Here is a 26697-nt window from a genome sequence, read left to right on the forward strand (position 1 = left end):
CGCCACGGCACTTCTAGCCCAGGCAACATAGTAAGACTCTGTCTCAAAAAAAAAAAAAAAAGAAAGAAAGAAAGAAAAAAAGAACTCCAGGGTATAATTTGTCTGGGGTAGGAGACTTTAATTCACTCAGAGTAATTAAATGCTCCTGTATAAACAAGTAATGATCTCAGTTTGTCTCCTCTTGACCAATTCAGTTTATCCTCTCCAGTCTATAGATAATTTACCTTGACAATGAGGGAAAAAAGTTGCGGGGGTTTTTTAGTCTTCAAGATATTTTTTTCAAATGTGGTTATTTGGGATTTCACACCTAGAGTATTATTCAGCTTAAGATACCCTTCTTGAAGAAATATTTAGCACAATATAAGTTTCTTTTTTTTTTTTTAGGTTCTTCAAAACAAATCCATAAAACTGTTAGAGGAAGCAGAGATGCTAATTATAAGACATCTTTTCTTACCACAGCAGCAAAAACCAAACTAGCCAATCTATTATAAAATGAGCTAAAGATCTGAGTTTTGAAAACGAACACACCTCTGCTACCATAGAGAAAAAGAAGAAAATGTCCCAAGCCAAAAATTTAAATTCTCTCTTAAGACGAAAATTTCCCCACAATTCATCAACATAAAAACCTACAAATATTTACTGAATGTGCAAGACACTTAACCAAAACAATTTACCTAAAACCTCACATCATACTCATACCCTGTCAATAAATCCAAGCTATAGGCCAGGCGAGGTAATTCGCGCCTGTAATCCTAGCACTCTGGGAGGCCGAGGCAGGAGGATCGCTCAAGGTCAGGAGTTCGAGACCAGCCTGAGCAAGAGCCAGACCACCGTCTCTACTAAAGATAGAAAGAAATTAGCTGGACAACTAAAAATATATAGAAAAAATTAGTTGGGCATGGTGGTGCATGCCTTTTGTCCCAGCTACTTGGGAGGCTGACGCAGTAGGATTGCTTGAGCCCAGGAGTTTGAGGTTGCTGTGAGCTGGGCTGACGCCATGGCACTCTAGCCCAGGCAACAGAGCAAGATTCTGTCTCCAAAAAAAATAAAAAATTAAAATTAAATCCAAGCTACAAAAGTAAGCACAGAGTGCTACTTTCTCCACTCAGCCATCATGGGATTTATAAAGACATTATCTACGCTACATTCAGCCATTGCTACATTACTATATTATTCCATACTTAGGCAATTAATCCATCATTTTTTATTGAGTTCCTGCTATGTACACAACTCTATGCTAAGTGCTATAAAGATATACGAACATATAATTAAAAACCAACCCCTCCTGGAATTCATGAACACATTTTAGTAAACTCATACTTCTTTCTCCAGGTAAAGAGCCCTCTTAAATCTGAAGAGGCATCTCATCCAGATGAAGCTAGGAAGGTACTGCAGAATATTCTATGGTATATATAATAAATAAAAATAAAATCCTAAACCCCCCCAAACCAACTGAATGGACCCTCCCTTGACCAAGGGGAATACCAGAGAAACCTTAAAAACTGAAATCCTGGTCATGACAGGATGGTAGGTCAGACATGTCTCATTATACCCCTTCCCTCAATAACTTCCATTTGGCTTTCTTCACTAAGGGTTAAAGAGAAACCAGCCCTTTGGAAAGACTTGATCGTCCGCTGATTTTAACCAACTGCCTAAGCTGTTCCACACTTTCTGCAGTTTCCCCACAACTGACTAGCATTTCCTCCTGGTAAGAGGCCACCAACCATGGTGGAGTAGTTCTGACCAGTCTATGGAGGCTGTGCACAGAGGGTTTTCATGTCCTCTGTTTCATGTTTTGAAATCAAAGGGCCAAAAACTCCATCCTCAGATAATGCTAATGCCGCCATTTTTTGAACACGGGACCCATGAATAAGCATAAAGCTTAATTGTGCGTGCACGTGTTTCTCCATTTATAAATATTCATGACTCCTCCTATAGCTTATTAAACATGTATATTTGCCCAACCCACATAAATTCTGGTTCACTTTGCCCCTCCTCCAAGTTTTTATTCTCAGCCTCTGCCTGAGGCTATGCTTCCAACATGCAGATGGCCACCCTGCAGGCCTATTTCAGGTAAAACTTTAATTAAACAAATTTGTTATGTTTTTCTCTTGTTAATTTGTCTTTTGTTATAGGAGTATCAGCCATAACCCTTATGATAGGTTAGGAAATGTATCACACCTTTCCACCCCTACAGTAGAAACAGTAAAAGAGTCTCTCTTCTATAAATCTCAGTTTCCTCATCTGTAACACAGGGATAATAATATCTATTAATACCTCATTGGCCTGTTGAGAGGACTGAGTGAATTAACATATGTAAAGCATATAGGACATATATGTATGGAGCATAAAAGGTACTCAACAAATATTAGCTCCTTCCCTCCCAATAGGACTGCCATATATGCAAGAGTCACCTCTAAATCTTTAGCCATGAAAACAAGACACAGAAATGCCCTAGAAGTTCTCAACTGCTCCCCAAGAAGGAATTCTCTACTGCACTACCAACACATTTCTGCTTCACAGAGTGTGTATCAAAGCAGAGCCCACAGCAGCAAACATGGCTCAAGAACACTGACATGTCCCCAAGTCCAAATTTCAAACCACAGCTTAAAAGGGACCACCCAGCAGCCTCTTCTTCCCCATAGTACACAAGGAGATTTAAGAATCTGGGTGCCTGTTAGTTTATCCTCAATAACAGTAGAGAAAGTTTCCTTTACCTTTAAGAGCTTTTATAGTAATAAATTCTTTTTTTTTTAACAGAGGTTCCTAACCATTAAAATTTTACCAACGGATACGATACCAAAGCACAAAGACTGGCATTTGTTTTATAAAATGTACATTAAAAGCACTGTATTGGTCAAACCAAAGCCTTGTACTTCAAGCCCAGCTGTAAGAGCAATGGTAATGTTTCTTTTTCACTTGTAGAATGCTGAAAAAATAGCCAAAAAAGAAAAAAAGAAAGGGAGAGGAGCTTTTTTTTCAGGCAGTACAGAGTAGTGTTAAGAGCATAGTGTTTACGAGGATTACCTCTGGGACTGCAGATCTAAATGTGAAAGGTAAAACAATAAAACCTTTAGAAGAAAACAGAACATCTTCATGATCCAGCAATAGCAAAGATACAAAATGCACTAAATACAAAGAAAGAAAACGGATGAACTGGACTACATTACAACACTTTTGTTCTTTGAAAATCACCATTAAAAGAATGAAAAGGAAATGCACAGATTCCAAGAAGACATTTGCAATACACATAACTGACAAAAGGCTCACATCTTGAACATATAAAGAATTCCATTAAACCAATAAGGGGAAAAAAGCCCACCTGAAGGAAAAATAGCAAAAGACCTGTGTAGATACTTCAAAACACACATACAAATGTCTAATATAAACTTTTGAGAGGTGCTCAACTTCATTAGTCATCTAGAAAATGCAAATTTAAATAATGCAGTAACATTGCATAACCACCAGAATAGCTAAAATGAAAAGGAAAGAAAATGCCAAGTGTTGGTCAGGATAACGAATAACCCACACTCTCATGCACAGGTGAGAATGTAAATTGGTACAACCACTGTGGAAAACTAAATGGCAGTACCTACGAACGCTGAACGTATGTGTCACCTATATATACCCAGCAATTCCACTCCTAAGTACATACCCAAGAGACTAAAAGACATGTTCACAAAAAGGCATATACAGGAATGTTCGTAACATATCATTATTGTATTACTCAAAGTCTGGAAACTATCCATGGGTCTTATCAACTGTAGAACTGAGAGATAATTATGGAAAAGTCACAATGGAAAACTATACCCGCAGTGAGAATGAACAACCTAAAACTATATACGATAATATGAATGAATCTCTCAAACATGTGCAAAAGAATCTAGACACAAAAGAGCATACAGCGTGTGATTACATTTATATAAAGTACAAAGATAAAACTATGCTGTCAGAAGTCAGAATAGTGGTTACCTGTGGTAAGTGGAAGGGCAAATAGTGACTGAAAGGGGCACAAGGAAGGATTCTGGAGTGCGGGCACCATAGGTGTACTCAGTTTGTGAAAATACATCACAGGGTGTATATACTTTGATATGTGCATTTTACTGTATATATATTTTAATAGTTTTTAATTTTTTTAAAAAGAATAAACTTTGAATTGGAATTCAAAGAATAAACAGATCTGAGTTGGAATTCCAGTCTTTCCTTATATTAGCTGTATAATCTTAGGTAAGCTACTTAACAGGGTTGTGATTTAGTTTCCTCATTTATAAAATGGGAATAATACAGCTACTCAGGAGGCTGAGGCAGGAGGATCACCTAAGCCTAGGAGTTTGCAGGTGCTGTGAGCTAAGCTGATGCCATAGCACTCTAGCCCGGGCAACAGAGCAAGACTCTGTCTCAAATAAATAAGTAATAAATAAAATAAAATGGGAATAATAATAGAACTTCCCTCACGTGGCTGCTAACAAGCCCAAAAGAGATAATGTAAGTAGTACTATACCCTATCACTACTTATCATCAATGTTAAAATTACACAGAAAGTTAAGTAATGCAAAGAATAAAAATGTTAGTAATAGAGAACACATAATAGATACTTACTACATGCTTAATACTGTTCTAAGCCATTTAATGTATTAACTCATTTAATCCTTACAACAACTCCATGAGATAGATTCTGTTTCCACTTTAAAGATTAAGAAATTGAAACAGAAGTTGATTGCCCAAGTTCACACAAACTGTAAAAGGAGGCAGGTTTAAAACTCAAGTGACAGATATAACCCGTGGACTACACCAACTCATTTACTATCTTAGTAGGGAACCTCGTCTTCAAAGGGAAAATATATATATATATAAAATCACAAATCTTTGCTTCTTTTACAGTTTGCACAATTTTACACTGTATCACAGAAAAAACAGTCAGCTAAGAGTTAAGGAACCCCAAGTTGAAGTCTCAGCTCTGGCACTAAACAGCTGTGAGAATTTCTACAAGTTACGCAGAACCTTCTTAGTCATAATTTCTTCCTCTGTAAAATGAGAGGTTTGGAAATTCTAATCAGCTCTTGCTTCTTGTCTTTAGGACCTATGTTGCCTATTTTAAAAAAATACAAGATAAATACAAGGCCTAAAGATGATGGTCATGACTGCTGGTGACAACAACAAGAGTACCTTTTTCCAACATCACTGTCCTGCTAAAAAAAATACTTTTTACTGTAGACAACGATGTTCTACCCTAGCACAAGTTTGATTTTTGTCTGAGTTACATGGCTTCTGTCAAATAAAATTGGACCTTAGTCATTTTTATCTATCCTAAAATCCTATGACATCTCTGAATTTCAAGTGTAGAAACAGTGCAAAGCACTGATGGTATTAAGTCTCCTTTCTCCTTAACCATTCTTCCTAGACTCTCCCTTTTACTCCTCTCTACTTCTTGCTCACATCCAAAAATTCAAGACCTACCCTTTAGACCCTCTGTAGCATGTTGAATGGTGGCCCTCAAAAAGATATAATCATATCCTAATCCCTAGAACCTATGAATGCTATCTTATTTGGAAAAAGGATCTTACAAATGTAATCAAAGATCTTAAGAGAAGATCATCCATGATTAGCTGGATGGACCCAAAATCCAATGCCAAGTATCCCTGTAAGCACAGACACATAGAGGAAAAGACACACACAAAGGTGAAGGCAACATGAAGACAGAGGCAGAGAATGGAGTGATGTGGCCAGAAGCCAAGGAATGGTAATAGTCACCAGAAGCTAGAAGAGGCAAGGAATTATTCTCCCCAAGAGGCTCTGAGGGAGTGTTCCTTGTGGCCAGAAGCCAAGGAATGGTAACAGTCACCAGAAGCTACAAGAGGCAAGGAATTATTCTCCCCAACAGGCTCTGAGGGAGTGTTCCTTGCTGACACCTTGATTTTTGGACTTCTGGCCTCTGGAACAGTGAGAAAACTCATTATTGCTGTTTTGTGCCACCCAGCTTGTGGTAATTTGTTGCAGTGGGCCAGAGGAAACTAATATACCCTCCAAACCACATTCCTATATCCACCCCACTTCTGTAGCAAACTCACCAGCTTTCCTAAGCAAGAGAGATCCGTAATTACCCTTCAAAAGCACCCCAATCTCAATCTTCCATACCCCCTCAAAAAAACAAATAAGCAAGAGAAATTATGACAAGTATACACAGACAATTCACAATACAATTATAAAGGATTAATAAACAGTTTTTAAAAATCTATGTTAGTAGTAGTCAAAGGCACATTAAAACACAATGACATCAAAAAATGAAAAAAAGTATTATCAAGGACGTGGAGAAAGTGGAAACCTGATACATTACTAGTGAGAATGTAAAATGGTACAGCTACTGTGGAAGACATTTTGGCAGTTCCTTAAAAAGTTAAACAGAGTCACTGTATGACTCAGCAATTCTACTCCTGGATATGTAAACAAATCAGTTCAAACAAAACTTGTACATGAATAATGTTCATAGCACAATAGGCAAAAAGTGGAAACAATCCAAACGTCCATCAATAGATGAATGAATGAACAATATTTGGTATATATATTCACACAATGAAATATTCTTCAGCCATAAAAAGGAATGAAGTACTGATACATGCTACAACATGGATGAACCTTGAAAATATTATGCTATGTGAAAGAAGCCAGACACAAAAGGCTAAAATGAATATTGCATGATTCTATTCATATTATCCAGAACAAGTATATTTATAGAGACAGTTTATTAGTAGTTGCCACAGGCTTCAGAGAAGAAGAAATGGGGAGTAATTGCTGAATGGGTACAGCATTTCTTTTTGGAGTGTAGAAAATGTTCTACAACTACTTAATGGTGATCGCTACACAACATTGCAAATATACTAAATGCCCCTGAATTATACACTTTTAAATGGTTAAAATGGTAAATTTTATGTGTATTTTACCACCCAAAAAAGAAAAAAAAAATAGAGATGGCAAACTAGGGGTGAGCATAAAGTGGTACAGCAATTCCAAGAAGAAATTTATCATTACGTATTAAATATGTTTAAAGGTTCATCTGACTCAATAATGCTTTGTCTTATAAATATTTATACTAACACAGACATTCAAAGATTTGCATAAAGTATATTCATTGTAAAATTATTTATAATAAAAAATTATAAGCCACCAACTAAAATCATGTTTATGAAGAAAATTTAATAACATGAGAAATATTCGATGTTTTTAAATATTTAATAACATGCAATAGTAAATTAAAAACAAAAGATACAAGCCAGGCACAGTGGCCCTTGCCTGTAGTCTCAGCTACTCAGGAGTCTGAGGTAGGAGGATTGTTTGAGTCTAGGAGTTCAAGACCAACCTGGGCAACACAACAAGACTCCATTTTGTTAAAAAACCATCTCTTGAAAAAAATTTTAAAAATGAAGGATACAAAATTGTACTTCTCTGATGATCTCAATTTTATAAATACATAAAATTATGTATATGTGTATGTATATTAGTTCACTATATTTTTAAAGTTTTGATGTATTTTCTGACAAGCTATTTTTAATACATAGAAATACATTTGGAACATACAGGCGAAAATATTCCTAACAGAGTTTCCACAAATCAACCAGAAAAAGATAAACACCACAATAGAAATATGAACAAAAGGCCTGAATAAAGGCAATTCATACAAGAAATACAAATGTACCTGAAATTACATTAATTAAATTCAGATTAAAACAAGCTTGGAAATGTTTCAGAAGAACAGTAACATTTTATTACAAGTATAAAGAAACTGGGCCGGACGTGGTGGCTCACGCCTGTAATCCTAGCCCTCTGGGAGGCCGAGGCAGGTGGATCGCTCAAGGTCAGGAGTTCGAGACCAGCCTGAGTGAGACCCCGTCTCTACTAAAAATAGAAATAAAAATTATCTGGACAACTAAAAATATATATAGAAAAAAAATTAGCCGGGCATGGTGGCACATGCCTGTAGTCCCAGCTACTTGGGAGGCTGAGGCAGTAGGATCGCTTAAGCCCAGGAGTTTGAGGTTGCTGTGAACTAGGCTGACGCCACGGCACTCACTCTAGCCCGGGCAACAAAGTGAGACTCTGTCTCAAAAAAAAAAAAAAAAAGAAACTGGAATCTTAAACATTACTGGTGGGAGTCTAAATTGGTACAATCTTTAAGGAAAGTAATTTGGCAATATCTATCAAAACTTAAATGTGCATTTCTTGGGCTCAACAAAGTCCAGTTGTAGCAATTTTTTTTGTTTTTTTTTTTTTTTTTGGAGACACAGTCTCACTCTGTTGCCTGGGCTGGAGTGCAGTGGTGTCATCAAAGCTCACTGTAACCTCAAACTCTTGGGATCAAGCTACATCCTCCTGACTCAGTCTCCTGAGTAGCTGGGACTACAGGCACGTGACACTCTGCTCAGCCATAGTTTTAGCAATTAATGCTACAGAAAGACTACCATAAGTGTGTAAAAACAAACACACAAAGATATTTGAAAAATGAAAAATTCTAAATACTCCACATGTCCACCAGAAAGATCTCTGTATTAATGTGGGATGTTCTTTTAAGATGTTATCTGTAAATATAAAACATGTTATAATTTGAAATAAACTCCCTTCAAGTTGTTTGAGTGGTTTCTGATCACTGTAATTAAGTAACTCTCAACTAGGATCAATGGAATTTCAAGAGAATACATCATAATACAGTATTGAGACATACTCATGATAGACCACCAAGTGAAAAAAGTCAAAACAAAATTTTACATTTCAAGGCCAGGCACAGTGGCTCACTCCTGTAATCCCAGCACTCTGGGAGGTTGAGGCGGGAGGGCTGCTTGAGGCCAGGAGTTTGAGACCAGCCTGAGCAAGAGCGAGACTCCATCTCTACTTAAAAAAAAAAGAAAATAGAAAGCAATTAGCTGGACAACTAAAAATATATAGAAAAAATTAGCTGGGCATGGTGGCGCATGCCTGTAGTCCCAGTTACTCGGGAGGCTGAGGCAGGAGGATCACTTGAGCCCAGGAGTTTGAGGTTGCAGTGAGCTATGATGATGCCACTGCACTCTAGTCAGGGAGACAGAGCAAGACTCTGTCTCAAAAAACAAAACAAAACATTTCACATTATCACTCTGTTAAAATATACACACAGGCCAGCCGTGGTGGCTCACACCTATAATCCTAGCATTCTGGGAGGCCAAGGCAGGAGGATCACTTGAGGTCTGGAGATCAAGACCAGCCTCACTAAGAGCGAGACCCTGTCTCTACTAAAAATAGAAAAAATTAGCCAGGTGTGGTGGCATATGCCTATAGTCTCAGCTACTCAGGAGGCTGAGGCAGGAAAATTACTTGAGCCCAGGAGTTTGAGATTGCCATGAGCTAGGCTGACTCCGCAGCATTACAGCCTACGCAACAGAGTAAGACTCTGTCTCAAAAATAAAAATAAATACAAATATATATATACACACACAGTAAAAAAAAGCTGGAAAGAACTGATCTGGGTAATGGTTACATGCTTGGATATATATATATGCACACACACATATATATACACACATACACATATATTTAGTTATACACTTAGAATTTATACACTTTACTGTTTAAGTTACCGCAATATAAATTTTTTTTAAGTGAAAAGAACTATATAAAGACATCAAAATGTTTACAGAGCTTAATTCAGGATAGAGGAATTATGAGTGGCTTATTTCTATGTCCTTCCATAATTTCTAAGTTTCTTATAAGAAATATGTATTTTAAAATTCAACTTTTTTAAGAGATGGTATCTTGCTATGTTGTCCAGGCTGGACTCAAATTCCTGGGCTCAAGCCATTTTCCTGCCTCAGCTTCCCAAGTAGCTAGGACTAAAGCAGAAACCACTATCCCTGGCTCAATATTTTGTTTGTAAAGAGAGAAAAATACCATTCCTTACATGGATGACTTCTATGTTTTTTTCCAACTCCCAGATTTCAAATTATAGTTTCAAATTATGGCTCCCTCATTTTCTAATTGTGTCACTCTCTTTTGACACTCAAATTCTATAATTTATGTATAGGCCCATGGATGTTATTGCACAAATTGAGTACTAAATTAATCAATGAATAAATCAGAAAGACTGTTTTTGTTTCAGGTCACACCCAGAGCTATGTATGCTCTGTATAGTAAATATTGCAAGACATAAACTACAAAGCTAGAAAACAGTATTCTTTCCCTCTCGAACCTCAACAACACACCATTATCTGCTCCTCTCTTAAGGAACTGATACTTTTCTACCTTGTTTCACAGTGCACCATCCCTTCTCTTCCCTAGCACTCAGCACAGAACCTAATGAGCTACGGCTCACAGAGGGGGCTGAATGGAGAAAGGCAAGAAGTAGGGTGTTGAGTGACTCCTGATGGGTAACCACCCATGATAGGATCACAAAAATCTCAAGCAGGAAAAAAAAATGGCTGATGAATGGGGTATGAGATATATTAACCGCCAGCTAATAATTCAATATGTAAATTTACGCAGACCAAAATTTGAAACAGTTCTTTCATATGAATAGTTGTCTAGTTGTCTCAGCAGGGATTTATCTGCCCAGTAACTGTGTGTGTGTGTGTGTGTGTCTCTGTGTGTGTGTGTGTGTGTGTGTGTGTGTGTGTGTGTGTGTGTGTGTGTGTGTGTGTGTGTGTGTGTGTGTGTTTTCCCGCTGATGTAATCCACACCACAAGCTAACCCAAGGTTTCACAACTAGAAAGTGAGGAAGCCATAATCTGAAACCAGAACTGAAAGACTCTAAAGCCAAAACTCTTGGGTTATTCAGTTATTAAGTTATGCACTTAAACCTAGATCAAGCCTAAGATTTTGTAGCAGTGTAGGTACATAACATTAAAGTTCTTACAGTAGCCAAAACCATGGTTCTCAAATTCTTAGTATGCATCAGGCTGCTGGCTTGTTAAAATACAGGTTTCTAAGCCCTAAGCCCCAAGCTTCTGATTCAGCAGGTAAAGAATGGGGCCTGAAATTTACATTTCTAACAAGTTCTCATATGCTGATACTACTGGTCCAAAGACCACACATTGAAAACCACCGGCCTACAAAGCCTAACTGCATCTTTCCCACACACTCCCTCTCCTCACCTTTCCAATCTCATCTCCCACCACTTCCCTCACTCACTATCTTCAGCCTCACTAACATTGTGACCAGTTCTTCTAATATAGCAAGCATACTACTAGTTTAAGGCCCTTGCACAGGCTATTTTCTCTGCCTGAAGTACTTTTCCCCACATATACACAAGGCCTACTCCTTTGACTCCTTAAAATTGTGCCTCAAACTGACACCTTCTCAGTAAGGTCTACCCTAACCATCCTATTTAAAAGTACAACATCCATCTCCACCTTGCCCTAATGTTCTTGATCCCACTAACCCTGCTTTACTTTTTCCATAGCCCTTTTTACTTCCTAACATACTATATAAATTATTTGTTTATTATATTTATTTTTTTAATGTCTGTCTCCCTCCACTAACTGCTCCATAAAGGCAGTTTCACTCATTGATGTGTCTCAAGTACCTAAAATAATGATTAGCAAATAATAGGAACTCAGTAAATAACAGCTGAATGAGAGAATGAAAAATAAAGAAAACTAATTTTGAGGTCTTCTGGACAATCACTGCTTGTAAGATACTCATTCTCAATTATAAACATACCTTCATTATGTCATTTATCACCCTGTATTGCAGACATTGGTTTATATGCTTAACTCCTCAGAAGACTATGAGCCCCTCCAGGATAGCAATTGTGTGTCACACATCTTTGCAAACAAGTGCCCCATCACTAAGTTGGTCTTTTAATAACACAAAGGTAGAGAACTTTAGAGACAGAGAGAACAGGTATCCAATTCTTGCTGTATGATCTCAGGCATGTTATTTCTTCCTTATGATTTTTTTTTTCTTATTAGAGATGGGGTCTCACTCTTGCTCAGGTTGGTCTTGAACTCCTGAGCTCAATCCATCCTCCCGTCTCAGCCTCCCACAGTGCTAGAATTATATGTATGAGCCATCACACCCCTTATAATTTTTTAAATAACCTTTTCTATAGCTTACTTTATTGTAAGAATACAGTATATAAGACATATAATATACAAAATACGTGTTAATCAACTGTTTATGTTATCAGTATGGCTTCTGGTCAACAGTAGGCTAATAATAGTTACGTTTTTGAGAAGTCAAAAGTTATACATGAGGATTACAGGTGTTGCCCTTGCTCCTTGCCTGTACTGTGATCAGAAATAAAACAATTACTTTTAAAGGGAAAAAATATATACATGAATATTTGGTTGTGCAGGGATTAGTGCCCCTCATCCCCATATTGTTCAAGGGTCAACTGCATTTGGACATACTGAACCCCAGAGTTTAGCAAAACTGTAAGTCAGTTTAGCAGATCGTATTTCTAAATATTTGCTATATTTCTGCTATGGTTTGAATGTGTCCCCTCTAAAATTCAGGAGTTGCCAATGTGATAATATTAGAAAGTGAGATCTTTAAAAGATGATTAGGCCATAAGGGCTGTTCCCTTGTTAAGGATTAAGGCTCTTTTAAAAGAAGGTTTAAAAGAGGCTAGCTTGCCCTTCTTCCTTCTGCCATGTGAGAACGCAGCAAGATGGCCCTCACCAGACCAAATGCCAGCACCTTGATCTTGGACTTCCCAGCCCCCAGAACTATGAGGAAATAAATTTCTGGTCTTTATAAATTATCCAATCTGTGATGTTCTGTTATAGCATCACAAATAAACTAAATCAATTTCCAAAGAATATTTCTCCCAACAAGAGATTGTGATCCTGAGTCAATAGAACTGGTTAAATAAATTAAAACAAGATTTAAAAAAAAAAATACAGGATCATTTGAGCTATTACAAAATTTAATATGTAAATTATAAAATAATCAAAGCAAAATACAAAATGCTTTTCCCATTGCCATCGTAATTCTAGGTCTGACTCTGGCCCTTCATTTTTTGAGAATTTGGGGAATATAAACACAGTTCTTCTTGCTATTCCTCTCTTCTATAGACCTCCCATGTTCTTTACTTACTTAGCACTTAGGAAAGCTATAGAAGTTTGGCTTACTACGTTCCAAGAAGTACTATACCTATATCAGAAAAAAACATGGTTACATAAAATTCTTTAAAAATCTGAACAGGCAGCCTTTATCTTTTCAAAATTAATACAACAAAGCTTCATCAAGCACCTACTATATTGATAGCAAAGCTATAGCTTCTAGCGAAGCTAAGAAACTTGCCTAGCTGGAACAAGGAGTTTATAATATAGTTCTCTAATATTTACATTTTTATAAAAACCTATGGCTTTTATTAATATAATCAGGAAAAAAATAAAGATTTTTTTTTTTTTTTTTTTTTTTTTAGTGGTTGCTGTCAAATAAAGACACTGGGAAAGGCCGGGTATGGTGGCTCATGCCTGTAATCCTAACACTCTGGGAAGCCAAGGCGGGTGGATCATTTGAGCTCGGGAGATCGAGACCAGCCTGAGCAAGAGCAAGACCCCATCTCTACTAAAAATAGAAAGAAATTATATGGACAACTAAAAATATATATAGAAAAAATCAGCTGGGCATGGTGGCACATGCCTGCAGTCCCAGCTACTCAGGAGGCTGAGGCAGGAGGATCGCTTGAGCCCAGGAGTTTGAGGTTGCTGTGAGCTAGGCTGATGCCACAGCACTCTAGCCAGGGCAACAGAGAGAGACTCTGTTTCAAAAAAAAAAAAAAGACACTGGGAAAGATGAAAAAAGAGAAACCTAACTTACCCAAAATAAAATCTGGTTTTCTTCAACAATATAACAATATATCCCAAAATTAACACCTATCTTCATCACTAGGTTTCAACACTGTTGGAGGGCCATTATTCTATAATAAAACTACAAAAACAAACAAACAAAGGTGCATCAGAGATGATGCACCTGAAAAAAGAACCAAGTCCTCTGACATTCCTGGAAAGTAATTCTAATAACAAAAATGCATGTAATTTGTTGTCAATTGGATTTATATATTCATTGTCTTATAATTATGACCTGTGATTATTATTTCCAAGTCATTTCCTCCTTTGTGTTTATACCTTTCAAAATCCTGTTTCTTGGTTGTTTTTCCATATCCTTTCATTATAAAGACAGCCCTCACCTAACTACAATCACAAAAGATGCAAACTACAGGCCACACAGAGGGATTTCTGAGGTTAGCAGATGCAAATCTTTTTTTTCTTAAAAGAAAACAGACCTCAAGCAAAAAGCACAAAACATCCTGTAACAGCCACACACACAAAAAAAGACAGCTTCTTAGAAACAAAGCCTTAGTAACTACTGGTCTAAGAAAAACATTTCCAGAACTGATAAAGAGTGGGGAGAGAGGAAGAAACAACAACCAGCCTTAACTACAATTCAGAAAACAAGTAACCTGCCCCCTTTCCTGACACAGCACTTCTACTGCAATGTGGGCTGGGGACTGAACCACAATGAGGCCACAACACACAGCTCTGCTATTCAATGATTAAGCCATTGCTTCAGTTTTCCCACATCTATAATTTAAAAAAGAAAAAAGAAAAAACTCATTAATAGTGAGACAGCATTAGCTGGGTATGTTGGCACACACCTGCAATCCTAGCTACTCAGGAGGCTGAGGCAGGAGGATCACTTGAGCCCAGGAGTTCCGGGCTGCAGTGAGCTGTGATTGCACCATTGCACTTCAGCTTGGGGCAACAGACCACAGACCCTGTCTCTATAAATTAAAAAAAAAAAAAATTTTTTTTTTTAAATAGACAACAGACCTGGATTCTAATAGATCTTTCTTTCTTTCTTTCTTTCTTTTTTCTTTTGAGACAGAGTCTCACTCTGTTGCCTGGGCTAGAGTGCTGTGGCGTCAGCCTAGCTCACAGCAATCTCAAACTCCAGTGCTCCTGCAATCCCCATGCTTCAGCCTCCCATCTAACAGAGCTTTCTAACTTGCTGAGTGACACTGGACAAAAAAATTTTATTTCAAGTAGGGCTGAAAAAATTTAAAATGCTTTAAAAGTACACTGTAAAACTATAAAGTCATTTACAAATATTAATTACCATCTGTCAAAAGTTGGTGGCTAACCTATCTCTGATTTCTAGCTCTGACATTTTTTATTCTGTGACCAACATAAACAAATGCACACTCATATTATGTTTTGCCAACTGGGAATAGTTTAAAAATCAAGGAATCCCACACTCACAGAGGAATGAAGCTGAATGAGAAGAACTTCCACAAACTTCTCACTGTTCTGGACTTTCAGCATTCCATGAATGCACTTTAGAATAATCCAGCTAGTTCAGTCCATAAAGTAGGCCACTGAAGGCCTAGCAAAATTTTTACCTGACTTATCGATCACACAATGAACAACAACAACAAAAATTACTAACCTGATTATCTTTAGGGAAAGCATGAGATACCAAGCAAATATCCTAAGTATAATATTTGAGAAACACAACCAGAGGTGGGTAAGGTGGGTAACCTGTGGCATTGGGGTCACATGTGGTCTTCTAGAGCCTTGAGTGCATGACCTTTTGACTGAATCCAAACTTCACAGAACAGATACCTTTATTAAAAGGATTTGTTACGTAAAATTTGGATTCGGTTGGTTAGGGGGCCACACTTGGGGATCTGGAGGGCCACATGTGTGGTCACCTATTGCCATCTTATTTCCTGAAGTTATTATATATCTGATCCCCTGGGAGCATACTGAAAACAGTTTGAGATCTGGCACAGACTCTCACTTTGTGCCATGACAGGACCCTGCCATTCGCAAGACTCAGCTCAGGGTTCTATAAACTCCAAACTAAAATCATCAATCATAAAACATATGGAATATGGCATCTGACTAACATCTGCCTCATTTAAAAACTTTTAAGAACTAAATCTTATAATACCAGGACTTTGGGAGGCCAAAGTCCTCGTGGGAAGCCACGAGTTCAAGACCAGCCTGGGCAACACAGTAAGACTCCATCTCTACAAAAATAAGAAAAATTAGCCAGGTGGTGGCACACACCTGTAGTCCCAGCTACTCAGGAGGCTGAGGCAGGAGGATCACTTGAGCCCAGTAGCTCAAAGCTGCAGTGAGCTATGATCGCACCACTGCACTCCAGCCTAGGCAACAGAGTAAGACCCTATCTCAAAAAATATATATATATATTAAAAGAAAATAACTAAGGCCAGGCACTGTGGCTCATGCCTGGAATCCTAGCACTCTGGGAAGCTGATGTGGGAGGATCACTTGAAGTCAGCAGTTCAAGACCAGCCTGAGCAACAGCGAGACTCCATCTCCACTAAAAATAGAAAAAATTAGGTGGGTGTGGTGGCACAGGCCTGTAGTCCCTGCTTACTCAAGAGGCTGAGGCAGGAGGATCGCCAGGAGTTTGAGGTTTCAGTAAGTTGTAATCACCCTACTATACTCTAGCTGGGGCAACAGAGTGAGACTGTCTCAAAAAAAAAAAAAAAAAAGAACTAAATATAAAAAATCTGGCAATAATGACCTGTGTTTAATCACTGAATTCCACAGGATGTCATCAGCTTCTGAAAGGCAAGCCTTTCTGTCTCTCTCACTGGATCTTATGCCATATTCAGCAGGAAGCTAAAACATACAAAACATAGGTTCCCTCCTGTGTACCCAGGTTCTTGAGAGATCTCTAAGACCACCTGACAATAACTCAAATCCACGGATTCAAACAGCAACGGGCATTTAGGAGCTGAGCCAAACCCAAGTACATCTTCCACCAGAGTTAGCCAAAAAACAAGTTTATAAAAGGATATAGGCTATAAAAGGGTGTTGCCAAAGGAGGCCTTAGGCAAAGAAAACTTTATTTTTAATCTAGGAAGGAAGGAAGGGCTGAGCAGAGTTAAGAGAATTTGGTTTAAACATCAAACACTGTCACACAGGATTTCCTCCTAAGAAAAGAAAAGCAGGGCCCAAACGTCATTAAGTAAAATCCACCTATTTTCAATGTGAACCTCCCTACCTGCAGGAGTCAAGTGGGGTTCTCTTATGTGCTAAGAATATACAGTCTCTCCAACTAAATTTAGCTTGTATTTTAAACTGCCCTGGGCTGTTCTGTAATTGTTTTCTAGGTGTTGGTCTCTTTTCCTAACTTCTTACTTCTTCTACCTTAGAAAAGAAAACACATGACCTAACTTAGGAAATCTCCCCCTATTCTAACAGCCTTGACTTCTGGCAGTATGCAGAGATGCCTGAGGTAAATCATAAGGATTTGAGTTTTGCTGCAGTTAGGAATCTGGGCTTCAGAGCAGAGATACTTTTATGAAATGACCATGAGAATCTGCCAAAAATCAACCAGACTGATAGAGAAAGATAAAAACTTAGTTCATATTAACTGCCAGTTTGAAAATGGTTCATCAAATTTTTCTTTTTTTTTTTTTTTTTTGAGACAGGGTCTCACTCTGTTGCCCAGGCTGGAGTGCAGTGGCACCATCATAGGTCCCTGCAACCTCAAACTCATGGGCTCAAGCGACCCTCCTGCCTCAGCCCTGAGTAGCTTGGACTACAGGCACACACCACCACATCCAGCTAATTTTTCTATTTTTGGTAGAGGTCTGTCTTGCTCAGGCTGGTCTTGAACTCCTGAACTCAAACAATCCTCCAGCCTCAGCCTCCCAAAGTATTACAGGCATGAGCCACCGTACCTGGACTCATCAAACTTTTTTACAACCACTTCATCTCTGGAAAGGGATAGCCTTTTTTCCTTTAAATAAGATTTTTAGACTTTAGGGATATGCAAATCAAAACCATGAGATTCCACTTCACACCCACTAGGATGGCTATAATCAAAAACAGATAATAAATGTTGGTGAGAATATGGACAAATGGAACCTTCAAACACTGATGGTGGAAACCGGTGCAGCTGTTTTGAAAAACAAACTGGCAGGCAGTCCCTCAAAAGGTTAAACACAGAGTTAGTAACCATGTGACCTAACAATTTCATTCATACATATTTAGCCATGAGAAATGAAAATGTATGCCCACATAAAAATTTGTACACAAATGTTTATAGCAGCACTATTCATGATAACCAAAAAGTAGAAACAAGCCAAAAGTCCATCAACTAAAGGATAAATAAAATGTTGTATATTCATACCATGGCACATTATGCAGCTGTAAAAAGAAATATGCTACAACATGGATGAACCTTGAAAACATTATGCTAGGTGAAAGACACCAGTAACAAGAGGCCATATGATTCTATTTATACGAAATGTCGAAAATAAGCAAATCTACAGAAATAGAAAGTAGATTAGTGGTTGCCTAGGATTAGGGTTAGGGGTTTGGGAGAACATAAGGAGTAATTGCTGATGGGTACAGGTTTTTTGGGGAGAGTGATGAATATATGCTAAAATTGATTGCAATGTGATTTCACAACTCTGTGAATAAACTAAAAATCACTGAATTGTACACTTTAAATAAGTGAACTGTATAGTATATGAATTATATCTCAATCAAGTTGTTTACATATAGGGGTACACATAATAAATGATAAAGCAAATGGGTCAAGATGTAAACAGTGAATTTGGCTAAAGGATATACTAGAGTTCTTTATTCTGTTCATGTCATGCTTCTTTAAGTGTAAAATTATATCAAAAGGTAATACTAAAAAAAAAAAGACATCTCTAATGATAATCACACACAGTATTCTTTCTTTTTTTTTTTTTTTTTGAGACAGAGTCTCGCTCTGTTGCCCGGGCTAGAGTGAGTGCCGTGGCATCAGCCTAGCTCACAGCAACCTCAAACTCCTGGGCTTAAGCGATCCTACTGCCTCAGCCTCCAGAGTAGCTGGGACTACAGGCATGCGCCACCATGCCCAGCTAATTTTTTCTATATATATTTTTAGTTGGCCAGATAATTTCTTTCTATTTTTAGTAGAGATGGGGTCTTGCTCTTGCTCAGGCTGGTCTCAAACTCCTGAGCTCCAGCGATCCGCCCGCCTCGGCCTCCCAGAGTGCTAGGATTACAGGCGTGAGCCACCGCGCCCGGCCTGTGTATTCTTTCTTAACATGAAACAGAAACCAAGACTAGAAAAAAATGCCATAATGTCTGCTCCCGCCCCTGCCAAATAAGTTTTTTACTTATTTCCCTCCACTCATCAGATTACTGAAAATCATGCAAAACATCACTCAAGCAGCAGAAAAGAAGAATGAAACGTGGCAAGGAAGACAAATACTCTCCAACTTTCTCAGGGCCTCAGTTTCCTCATCTATAAAATGAGATTTATATAATCTCTAACAGTGCTTTCTTGTTTGACATTCCATAATTTTGAAGTTCTAATTTCACTGCTCAATACAGTTAAGGAAAAGTATGATCTGACTAGTCCTTTGCCATTCCTGACCAATAGTATTTTTTCTCTTCTAAAGGTGACATTAAGAGAACAATTCAGTGTATTCTCAGTGTTCTAAGTAAGGTCATACAGGATGTTGGGCTAGAGATAAGGACAGATGGCCAATCTCCCATCTATCCTTATCCCTAGCCCCTTCTCTTAAATTCTTGGCAAGATCTTCTGCCCAGAACCTGGGAAAATTGCAGTAATGGAAGAGAGAACCTTGGATACTTATATAGGATACCCAATGTCAGGTGCAGATAAGTTCAGAGGAACTTACAGATTCCAAGGTAAGAAACAGGTCTTAAGCATTCTGGAACCTTAACTCTCAAACAGAGACAGGAAAAGTAAACTCAGCAATTCCACCTCATGGTAAAGCCTTTCCTTGTGGTCACCTAGCAGTGACCATAAGAAACAAAGAAAATGAAGATCCCCAGGACATTCACCTATCAAAGAGGTAGAAAGAGGAACTAGACTCTAGTACCATCTGCATCCCCACTTAGGATGGGCAAAAAAAAAAAAAATGGAAAACATAAATTGGAAGCAATTCTTCCAGATTTGCTTATCCGACAAGCTCAAAAATCTTGTTCTCCTTCCAACCCAAAGTACTTCCTCAACCAGAAAAGAAAACACAATTAATTTTCACACCTTCCTCAGTTCCTTGCACAAAAAAGAGCAACATGACTTGCCTAAATGCTGAGTCTGCAAGAAAAGGGAAGAAGTGACAGGAAGAGATTCCTATAAAATCCAGTGATCTGAGTCTATGTTCAACACAGCAAGCTCTGTGCTTATTTGTTGCAGACAGAGAGGAATGAATCTTAATCATTCTCCATAAAACGAGAAGAACACTGAGCATCTTTGATTTGTTTGTTTTGGGTTCAAGCTACCTATGGTATATAACTTAATTTGCTTGCAGAGAACTCCACAGTACCTCCACAGAGAACCTGGGTGCAATTCAATTTCCTGTAGTTCCACTGACTATGACATCATCACTTTGGGAGCTATAAGGCAGACTGAGCAGAGTCTCAGCATGGACTCGAATAGTGCTATTTATATTGTTTTGTTTTGTTTTATTCAAAGATATCCTCTGGGTAGTCCAGATTCCCCTACCAACCCACCAAAAATGAAGTGAAGGGGCGAAAAAAATCCTTCAATCAGTGCTTACTCTAACAAAGGCCACCCATTGGATAAATGGTCTTGAAATTCCACTACGGCAACCACATTTAAAAAGACAGAAAATATCCTCCTTTGCACATTTTATATAACTCATCCCTCTTCATTATCCCAATAAACTTCCACCAGGATATAATTTTAGCTTGGTGAAAAGCCAGATAATTAACAGACATATATTAGAATAACATTCCTCTTTTAATGAAATGTTGAAAGACTTTTTTTTTTAACATTTGAGGGTCTACTTGATGAGATGTTTTTTATTTACATTCTCTTTTTTACAGATGAGGACCCTGACAGGGTCACAGAGATAGTCAACAGCAGAGCAGGAATGTTTGACCCCCAAACCCATGCTCTCACTAACAGTTAACTTCCCAAGCTTCATTCCTAAGCTTTACCATTTGTGAGCCAATTTTTTTTTTTTTTTTTTTTTGTAGAGGCGGGGTCTTGTACCAGGCTGGTTTCAAACTCCAGACCTCACAAGCGATCCTCCCACCTCCACCTCCCAAGGTGCTGGGATCACAGGCATGAGCCACCAGGCCCAGTTGACCATTCTATTTTTTAATACCAAGTGTCTATACAATTTGACATTCAAAAGCACAGCATAAAAATAAAAACTGTTTATCCCACCTTAAAGCTTCTTGTGGAGAAAAACTATTATTTTTAATTTCTCAACATGTTAAGTGTTTTCTAAAGACCTCCAGCCAAACCAATGGGATGCAGTTTAGTATCGTAAGAGGGGCACAGAACCAAGAGTTAGGCAATTAGGAGCAAGAGCAGGCCCCACTGTCCTTCCTGGGCCTCATTTTCCTCTCTGAGGTCCCTTCCAGTACCAATACCTGGAACTGAATTCCAAAAATTACATTACAAAGTCACAAACTTAATGCACATAAAAATTAACATCTGTATTGTAAGAATCTGAAGACCTAAAAAAGTGAACTTGAACAACTATTATGTATCCATAAAAATTAAAAATAAAAAAGCCTTAAAAAAGTGAACGTGAAACAATAAAGCTACCCCCAACAAAAGACCTAGTATTATATTACTGCTTCATGATTTGTTTCTCCACCTGCTATTAATTTGAGGAAATAGCATTTTTCTGACCTCGTTAAAGCATCGATTTGTCATTTTTAAAAATAAGACAGTCCATTTTTGTCATCTGAAACATGCACATAGTTTTTTTCATAAGAAACACTGGAATTTTTCTGGTGACCAAAAACAAAACAAAAACCATCCTGTCATCTCTGAAGTAAAATTAGTCAACAGGATCATCACTTTCAAGAAAGAAACTTTACAGTGAACACATCATGTCAGAAAGTAGAAACGAGCTTCCCTCATCAAATCAGGATGAATAACCTTAAAGTATAACCCGACAAATCTCCACCCACTTGAAACCCACTAACTGGACACTCCAGAAAAAAACTTTTTTTCAAAACTGTTGCAATACAAAGGCTCCAATGACGGAGCAGTGGAATTCATGGGGATTTTATAATTTTGACACCCTTCTATTAATATAATGAGAGCCAAATGTGGTCAGGGCCCCATCTTCACTCTAACCACCACTTTCCCTTTGAAAGATGACTTGAGAAGCATCATAACACAACCCAGTCTCTCCAACTAGGATGCTACCCTTTTATTCACAAATGACCCTGGCCTCATAAAGAACATAAATTACTTTTTAAAAAAGCACAGCCCCGGGATACAAGCCCTTTCCATTGCCAAGTGACTTCCCACCCTTCTTGGTGCCGCCCAAGTTCACTTTATTACTACACGTCCCATCCAGAGGCTCAGAGCTGCAATCTGCAGAAAAACGCAGGGAGCCCAGCCCGAAGCTGGGTTCTAACGGTTTTGAGGAACTAGTATCCCAGGCTTCTTGGGAAGAGGCCAGATAAACTCACCAAGTTTTTGTTTTGCTTTTTTTTTTTAAAGTCTGGGTGGAACTTACTTTCACTAGAATGTGAGATGCCTTCTTCCCTCCCTAATGGGTGCTGGAGGACAAGCTTCCCTTTATTTTATCCTAAGTCACTCAACCTACACCAAACAGAATACGCAACCCTTCCCTCTCCCTTGTCGCCGACTACATGCCCACAGCGCAGAGGGCAGCCGAGGGGCCGTTCGGACCCCTCGTTGCTCAGAGCCCCTCATCCCGTCTCCCTCCTCAGCCCAACGGCCCCTTCGCCCGAGCCCGCCCTGGGTGCTCCCGACCGACCCTGCCCGGCCGCCGGGACAAAGCGGGGGCGAAGGGAGGTTTCCTCGGGGGTCCCCTACCGCAGCGGGAGCGGAGAAGCGGCCCCGGGCTCGGCGCGCACTCACCCGACAGCTCGTCCGGCTCCAGCCCGGTGTCAGTGTCCAGCCCGCAGATGACAAAGTAGTCGGCGAAGCGACTGGGCGCCGAGCCCCCTCCGCCACCGCCGCTGCCGCTCATGGCGCCGGGGCCGAGACGGGCCGGGCGGAGCGGCGCGGAGCCCCCGCACCCGGGCGCCCGCCCGCCCTCAGGCCGCCCCTCCCGCCGCCGCCGCTACCGCGGCTCGGGCCGCCGCCCCCGGCCCTGGCCCGGGCCCCGCGGCCGCCGCGGCTGCCGTGACGGAGCGGGGGGGCACCAGGCCGCCCCGCACCGCATCCTGGACGCCTTCCCCTCCGCGCTGCTGCCGCCGCCGCCAGCCGAGAGCGCCGCGGTCCGAGCGAGCCTGGAGAAGGGCTGAAAGCGCCGGGGAGAGCCCCCACCGCGGCCCCCTCCTGCCGCGCCTGCGCAGGCGCCATCGGGGAGGGGGCGGGCGCCTGGCGGAAAGGATGACGTGATGCTCTTCGGCCCCGCGGGCAGCAGCTTCCCCGGCGGCAGCCGCAGCGCGGCCAGCCGCTGCTCGGTCGCCTGCAACCGCCACCCCCCTGGGACCGCTTCTCCTTTAAGGAGGGCTGACAAGGTGCAAGAACAGTGCGCGCAGGCTGCAGAGCCCGGGACACTGGCCCATGCTCTTCCCTCCCAACCCCCACCCGCTAGAGGTCCAGAGGTCTCCTTAGCGCGGCCTGGTCACCGGGAGAGGGTCGCACGGCTGAGCTTGGAAGCCCACCCAATTCTATTTGCTGGCTGTCTGCCTGGACCCCAGACAGCGCCTTCTCCCTGCCCCTGCTCTTGGGCGACCGTGCCCAGCCTTTTCCCCAGTAGAGCTGAGGATGCCCCCTCTTTTGGTTAGGGGTAGATCAGCTTGTTTTATATTTACCCTTATTTTACTGGTGGGGAAACTAATGCTCAGAGAGAAGCAAGGACTTCCCCAAGGTTACACTGAGTCTAAGAGATAAAGCCCTGGTCTAGAATCTTGGGCTTGTGGTCAGCTCCCCGTTCCCCCGACCCAAACCCAGCCAGGCCTTTTCCCACACTCTCCCCTTTTCCCTTTGAAAGCCTCCGGAGGCCCCTGCCATTTGGGAATTCTCCTTCCTCTTCACTCTGTGAGAGTTCTCAGATCCATCCCCAAGCAGATCATCCTGTGAGAGGGGGGATCTCTCTCACAAGTGCAAGGGAAACTTACCTCCTGGTCCTTATCCTGGGACCTTCTGATTTCGTTTCCCACAGAAGCTAGGCAGATGGGTCTTTATTGGAAACTGAGGATCAGAGGCCAAGAAGGCAATTTAGTATAATGGTTACTAGCATGGGCTCTAGAAACAATGCTCAGATTTGAATCCTGACTTTATGATTTACTGTGTGACACTGGACAAATTACTTAATCTCTAGATGCCCGCAGTTATGATTTTTGTAAAGATTATGTAACATATATGCACGTATAGGTAAAGCAGTGAAAATAGTGCCTGGAATGTAGAAGTCACTCAGTAAATGTTACAGATTATTATTATTGTTCCAGAAAGAGGTGTGCTCAAGGTTAGTTCTGGCAGACTGCCACTAAGGATTGTAGAAGGCAGCTGGCTTCCCCAAGGGCTGAACCCGGGCTCTCTCCTAGGTGCTTCTCTCAAGTATTGGTTTCCTTGGGGAGGATGGCCTGGAGGTCACCGTCATCATCGTCACTGAAAACCTGCTCCTCCCTGTATCTAACCTGCCTGAACTGGTGGGAGAAAAGTAGGAAGGAGAAAATAGCTTAGAAAAGCCCATTCAGGGCCAGGCATAGTGACTCACACCTGTAATCCCAGCACTTTGGGAGCTGGAAGCATGAGGATCACTTAAGGCCAAGAATTCAAGACCAGCCTGAGCAATGTAATGAGACATCATCTCTACAAAAAAATAATAAAAAATTAGCTGGGTGTGGTAGCACATGCCTGTAGTCCCAGCTGCTCAGAAGGCTGATGCAGGAGGATGGCTTGAGCCCAGGAATTCAAGGCTACAGTGAGCTGTGATCATGCCACTGCACTCCAGCCTGGGTGACAGAGTGAGACCCTGTCTCTTAAAAAAAAAAAAAAAAAACACAGAAGTATGACTGTATTAATTTGCCCTGGAAAATGTCACTGTTCAGAAGCCCAGAATACTGAACTGTAAAGTGATCTCCTTCCCAGTAGGAAATATGTTTGGCAAAGTGATTGCTTCTTAGAGAGTCAGAGAAAATATAGAACTGGATGCTCTGAAGATTTAATGTTCAGGCCAGGTGCAGTGGCTCATACCTGTAATCCCAACATTTTGGGAGGCTGAGGCAGGTGCATTGCTTAAGGCCAGGAATTTGAGACCAGCCTGGGCAATACACCAAGACCCCATCTCTACAAAAAATATTAGAATTTAGCCAGGTATGGTAGCACCCACCTGTCTGTAGTCCTAGCTGCTCAGGAGGCTGATGCAGCAGTGAGCTATGATCATGCCACTGCACTCCAGCCTGCATGACAGAGTGAGACCCTGTCTCTAAAAAAAAAAAAAAAAATTAAATGTTTAAATTCCCACTCCCACAAGTAACTAGGTAAGCTGAGGCACATCAGTTACCCTCTCTGAAATGAGAATAGTCATTCTGACCCCACACAGGATTGCCTGAAGAGTCACAAGTTAAGAAAAATTAATGAAAAATGACTTTTAAATATCTGGGACATAATATATTCTTAAGAAGTAGCAACCTTGGGCACCCCCAACCTTGGGCAGCATGAAGAACATGAGAGGGCAAGAGGACATCTGAGGGAACATAATTTCAGGAAAGTGTGTGAGGCAGAGTGCACCTGGAGTGTAATGGAATAGTAAGGAGGTTAGGGTGGCTGGAAGGCATTAGGGTTGGGAGGAGTGGTAGAAGATGGTAGAGGGTATGGTGGAGTTGGCTTGCAGTTCACCAAAAAATCATGTTGCCCCTTCCATAGTGTGTGGAGCTGCCTGGTCAGGGACATTTCCCAGCCCTTCTTGTGTCCAGATGTGGCCACATAACTAGTTCTTACCAATGGAATGTGTGTAGGAGTTTATGTATGTCACTGCTAGGTCAGGCATTTAAGAAGCAAATTAGGCTTCTCCTTTCTTTCTTTTTTGCCTTTCATCAGCTAGAAGTAGAATATTCTGAGGTTCTAAGTAATGGCAAAACAGAAGACAGAAGGAGCCTGGATCAAGCACATGGAGGAAAGGTTCCTACTGACCAAGAATACCCACACTGGACTGTTTTGTGAACAAAAAATAAATTTCAGTTGTGTTAAGCCTCTGGTACTGTGGGGTTTATTTGTTACAGCAGCTAGCATTATCATCACCAAGGTAAAAAGATATTAGGGGTGGGAGAATAGATCATGGAGAGCCTTGTAGGCACACTGTAAAGATTTTACCTTTGTCTCTGAATAAAAGGAAAAAGTCACTGGAGAGTTTTGAACAAAGGAGTGGTACAATCTAACTTATATTAAAATGAAACACAAGGTACCATTTTAGTTATATATATTAACTCTGCCTGGAACTTGCCCCTAAACTCCAGATTTGTATATCCAACTGACTTCTTCTTACCTCAATTTGGAGGTCTAAGAGGCATCTCAAAGTTACCATGTTCCAAATAAATTTTCTGATTTCCCTCACATAATACTGCACCTTCCATATTCTTTCCCATCTCAATGAATGACAATTCCATTCTTTCAAATTATGCGAAAAAACTTCCACTCATTTTTTGTTTCTCTCTCTCTCTGTGTCTGTCCACACACACACAAGCACACATACACAGTCCACATCATATACTTTAGAAAATTCTATTAGTTCTGAAAATTTAA

At 40.2% G+C, this 26697-nt stretch overlaps 1 protein-coding gene across 1 annotated transcript in view; it reads right to left on the reverse strand.

The window, feature by feature from the left end:
* DENND5A (DENN domain containing 5A) overlaps positions 1-23244 on the reverse strand; it is a 107766-nt gene extending 84522 nt beyond the window's left edge. Inside the window, exon 1 of the mRNA XM_045557486.1 lies at positions 22861-23244. Within this exon, the coding sequence (XP_045413442.1) occupies positions 22861-22972 (112 nt within the window). The 5' untranslated portion in view covers positions 22973-23244. The remainder of the gene's footprint in view (positions 1-22860) is intronic.
* Positions 23245-26697: the final 3453 nt, after the last annotated feature.

The sequence above is a fragment of the Lemur catta genome, chromosome 7 (genome assembly GCF_020740605.2).
Source record: "Lemur catta isolate mLemCat1 chromosome 7, mLemCat1.pri, whole genome shotgun sequence".
In the NCBI taxonomy this organism is placed as follows: domain Eukaryota; kingdom Metazoa; phylum Chordata; class Mammalia; order Primates; family Lemuridae; genus Lemur; species Lemur catta.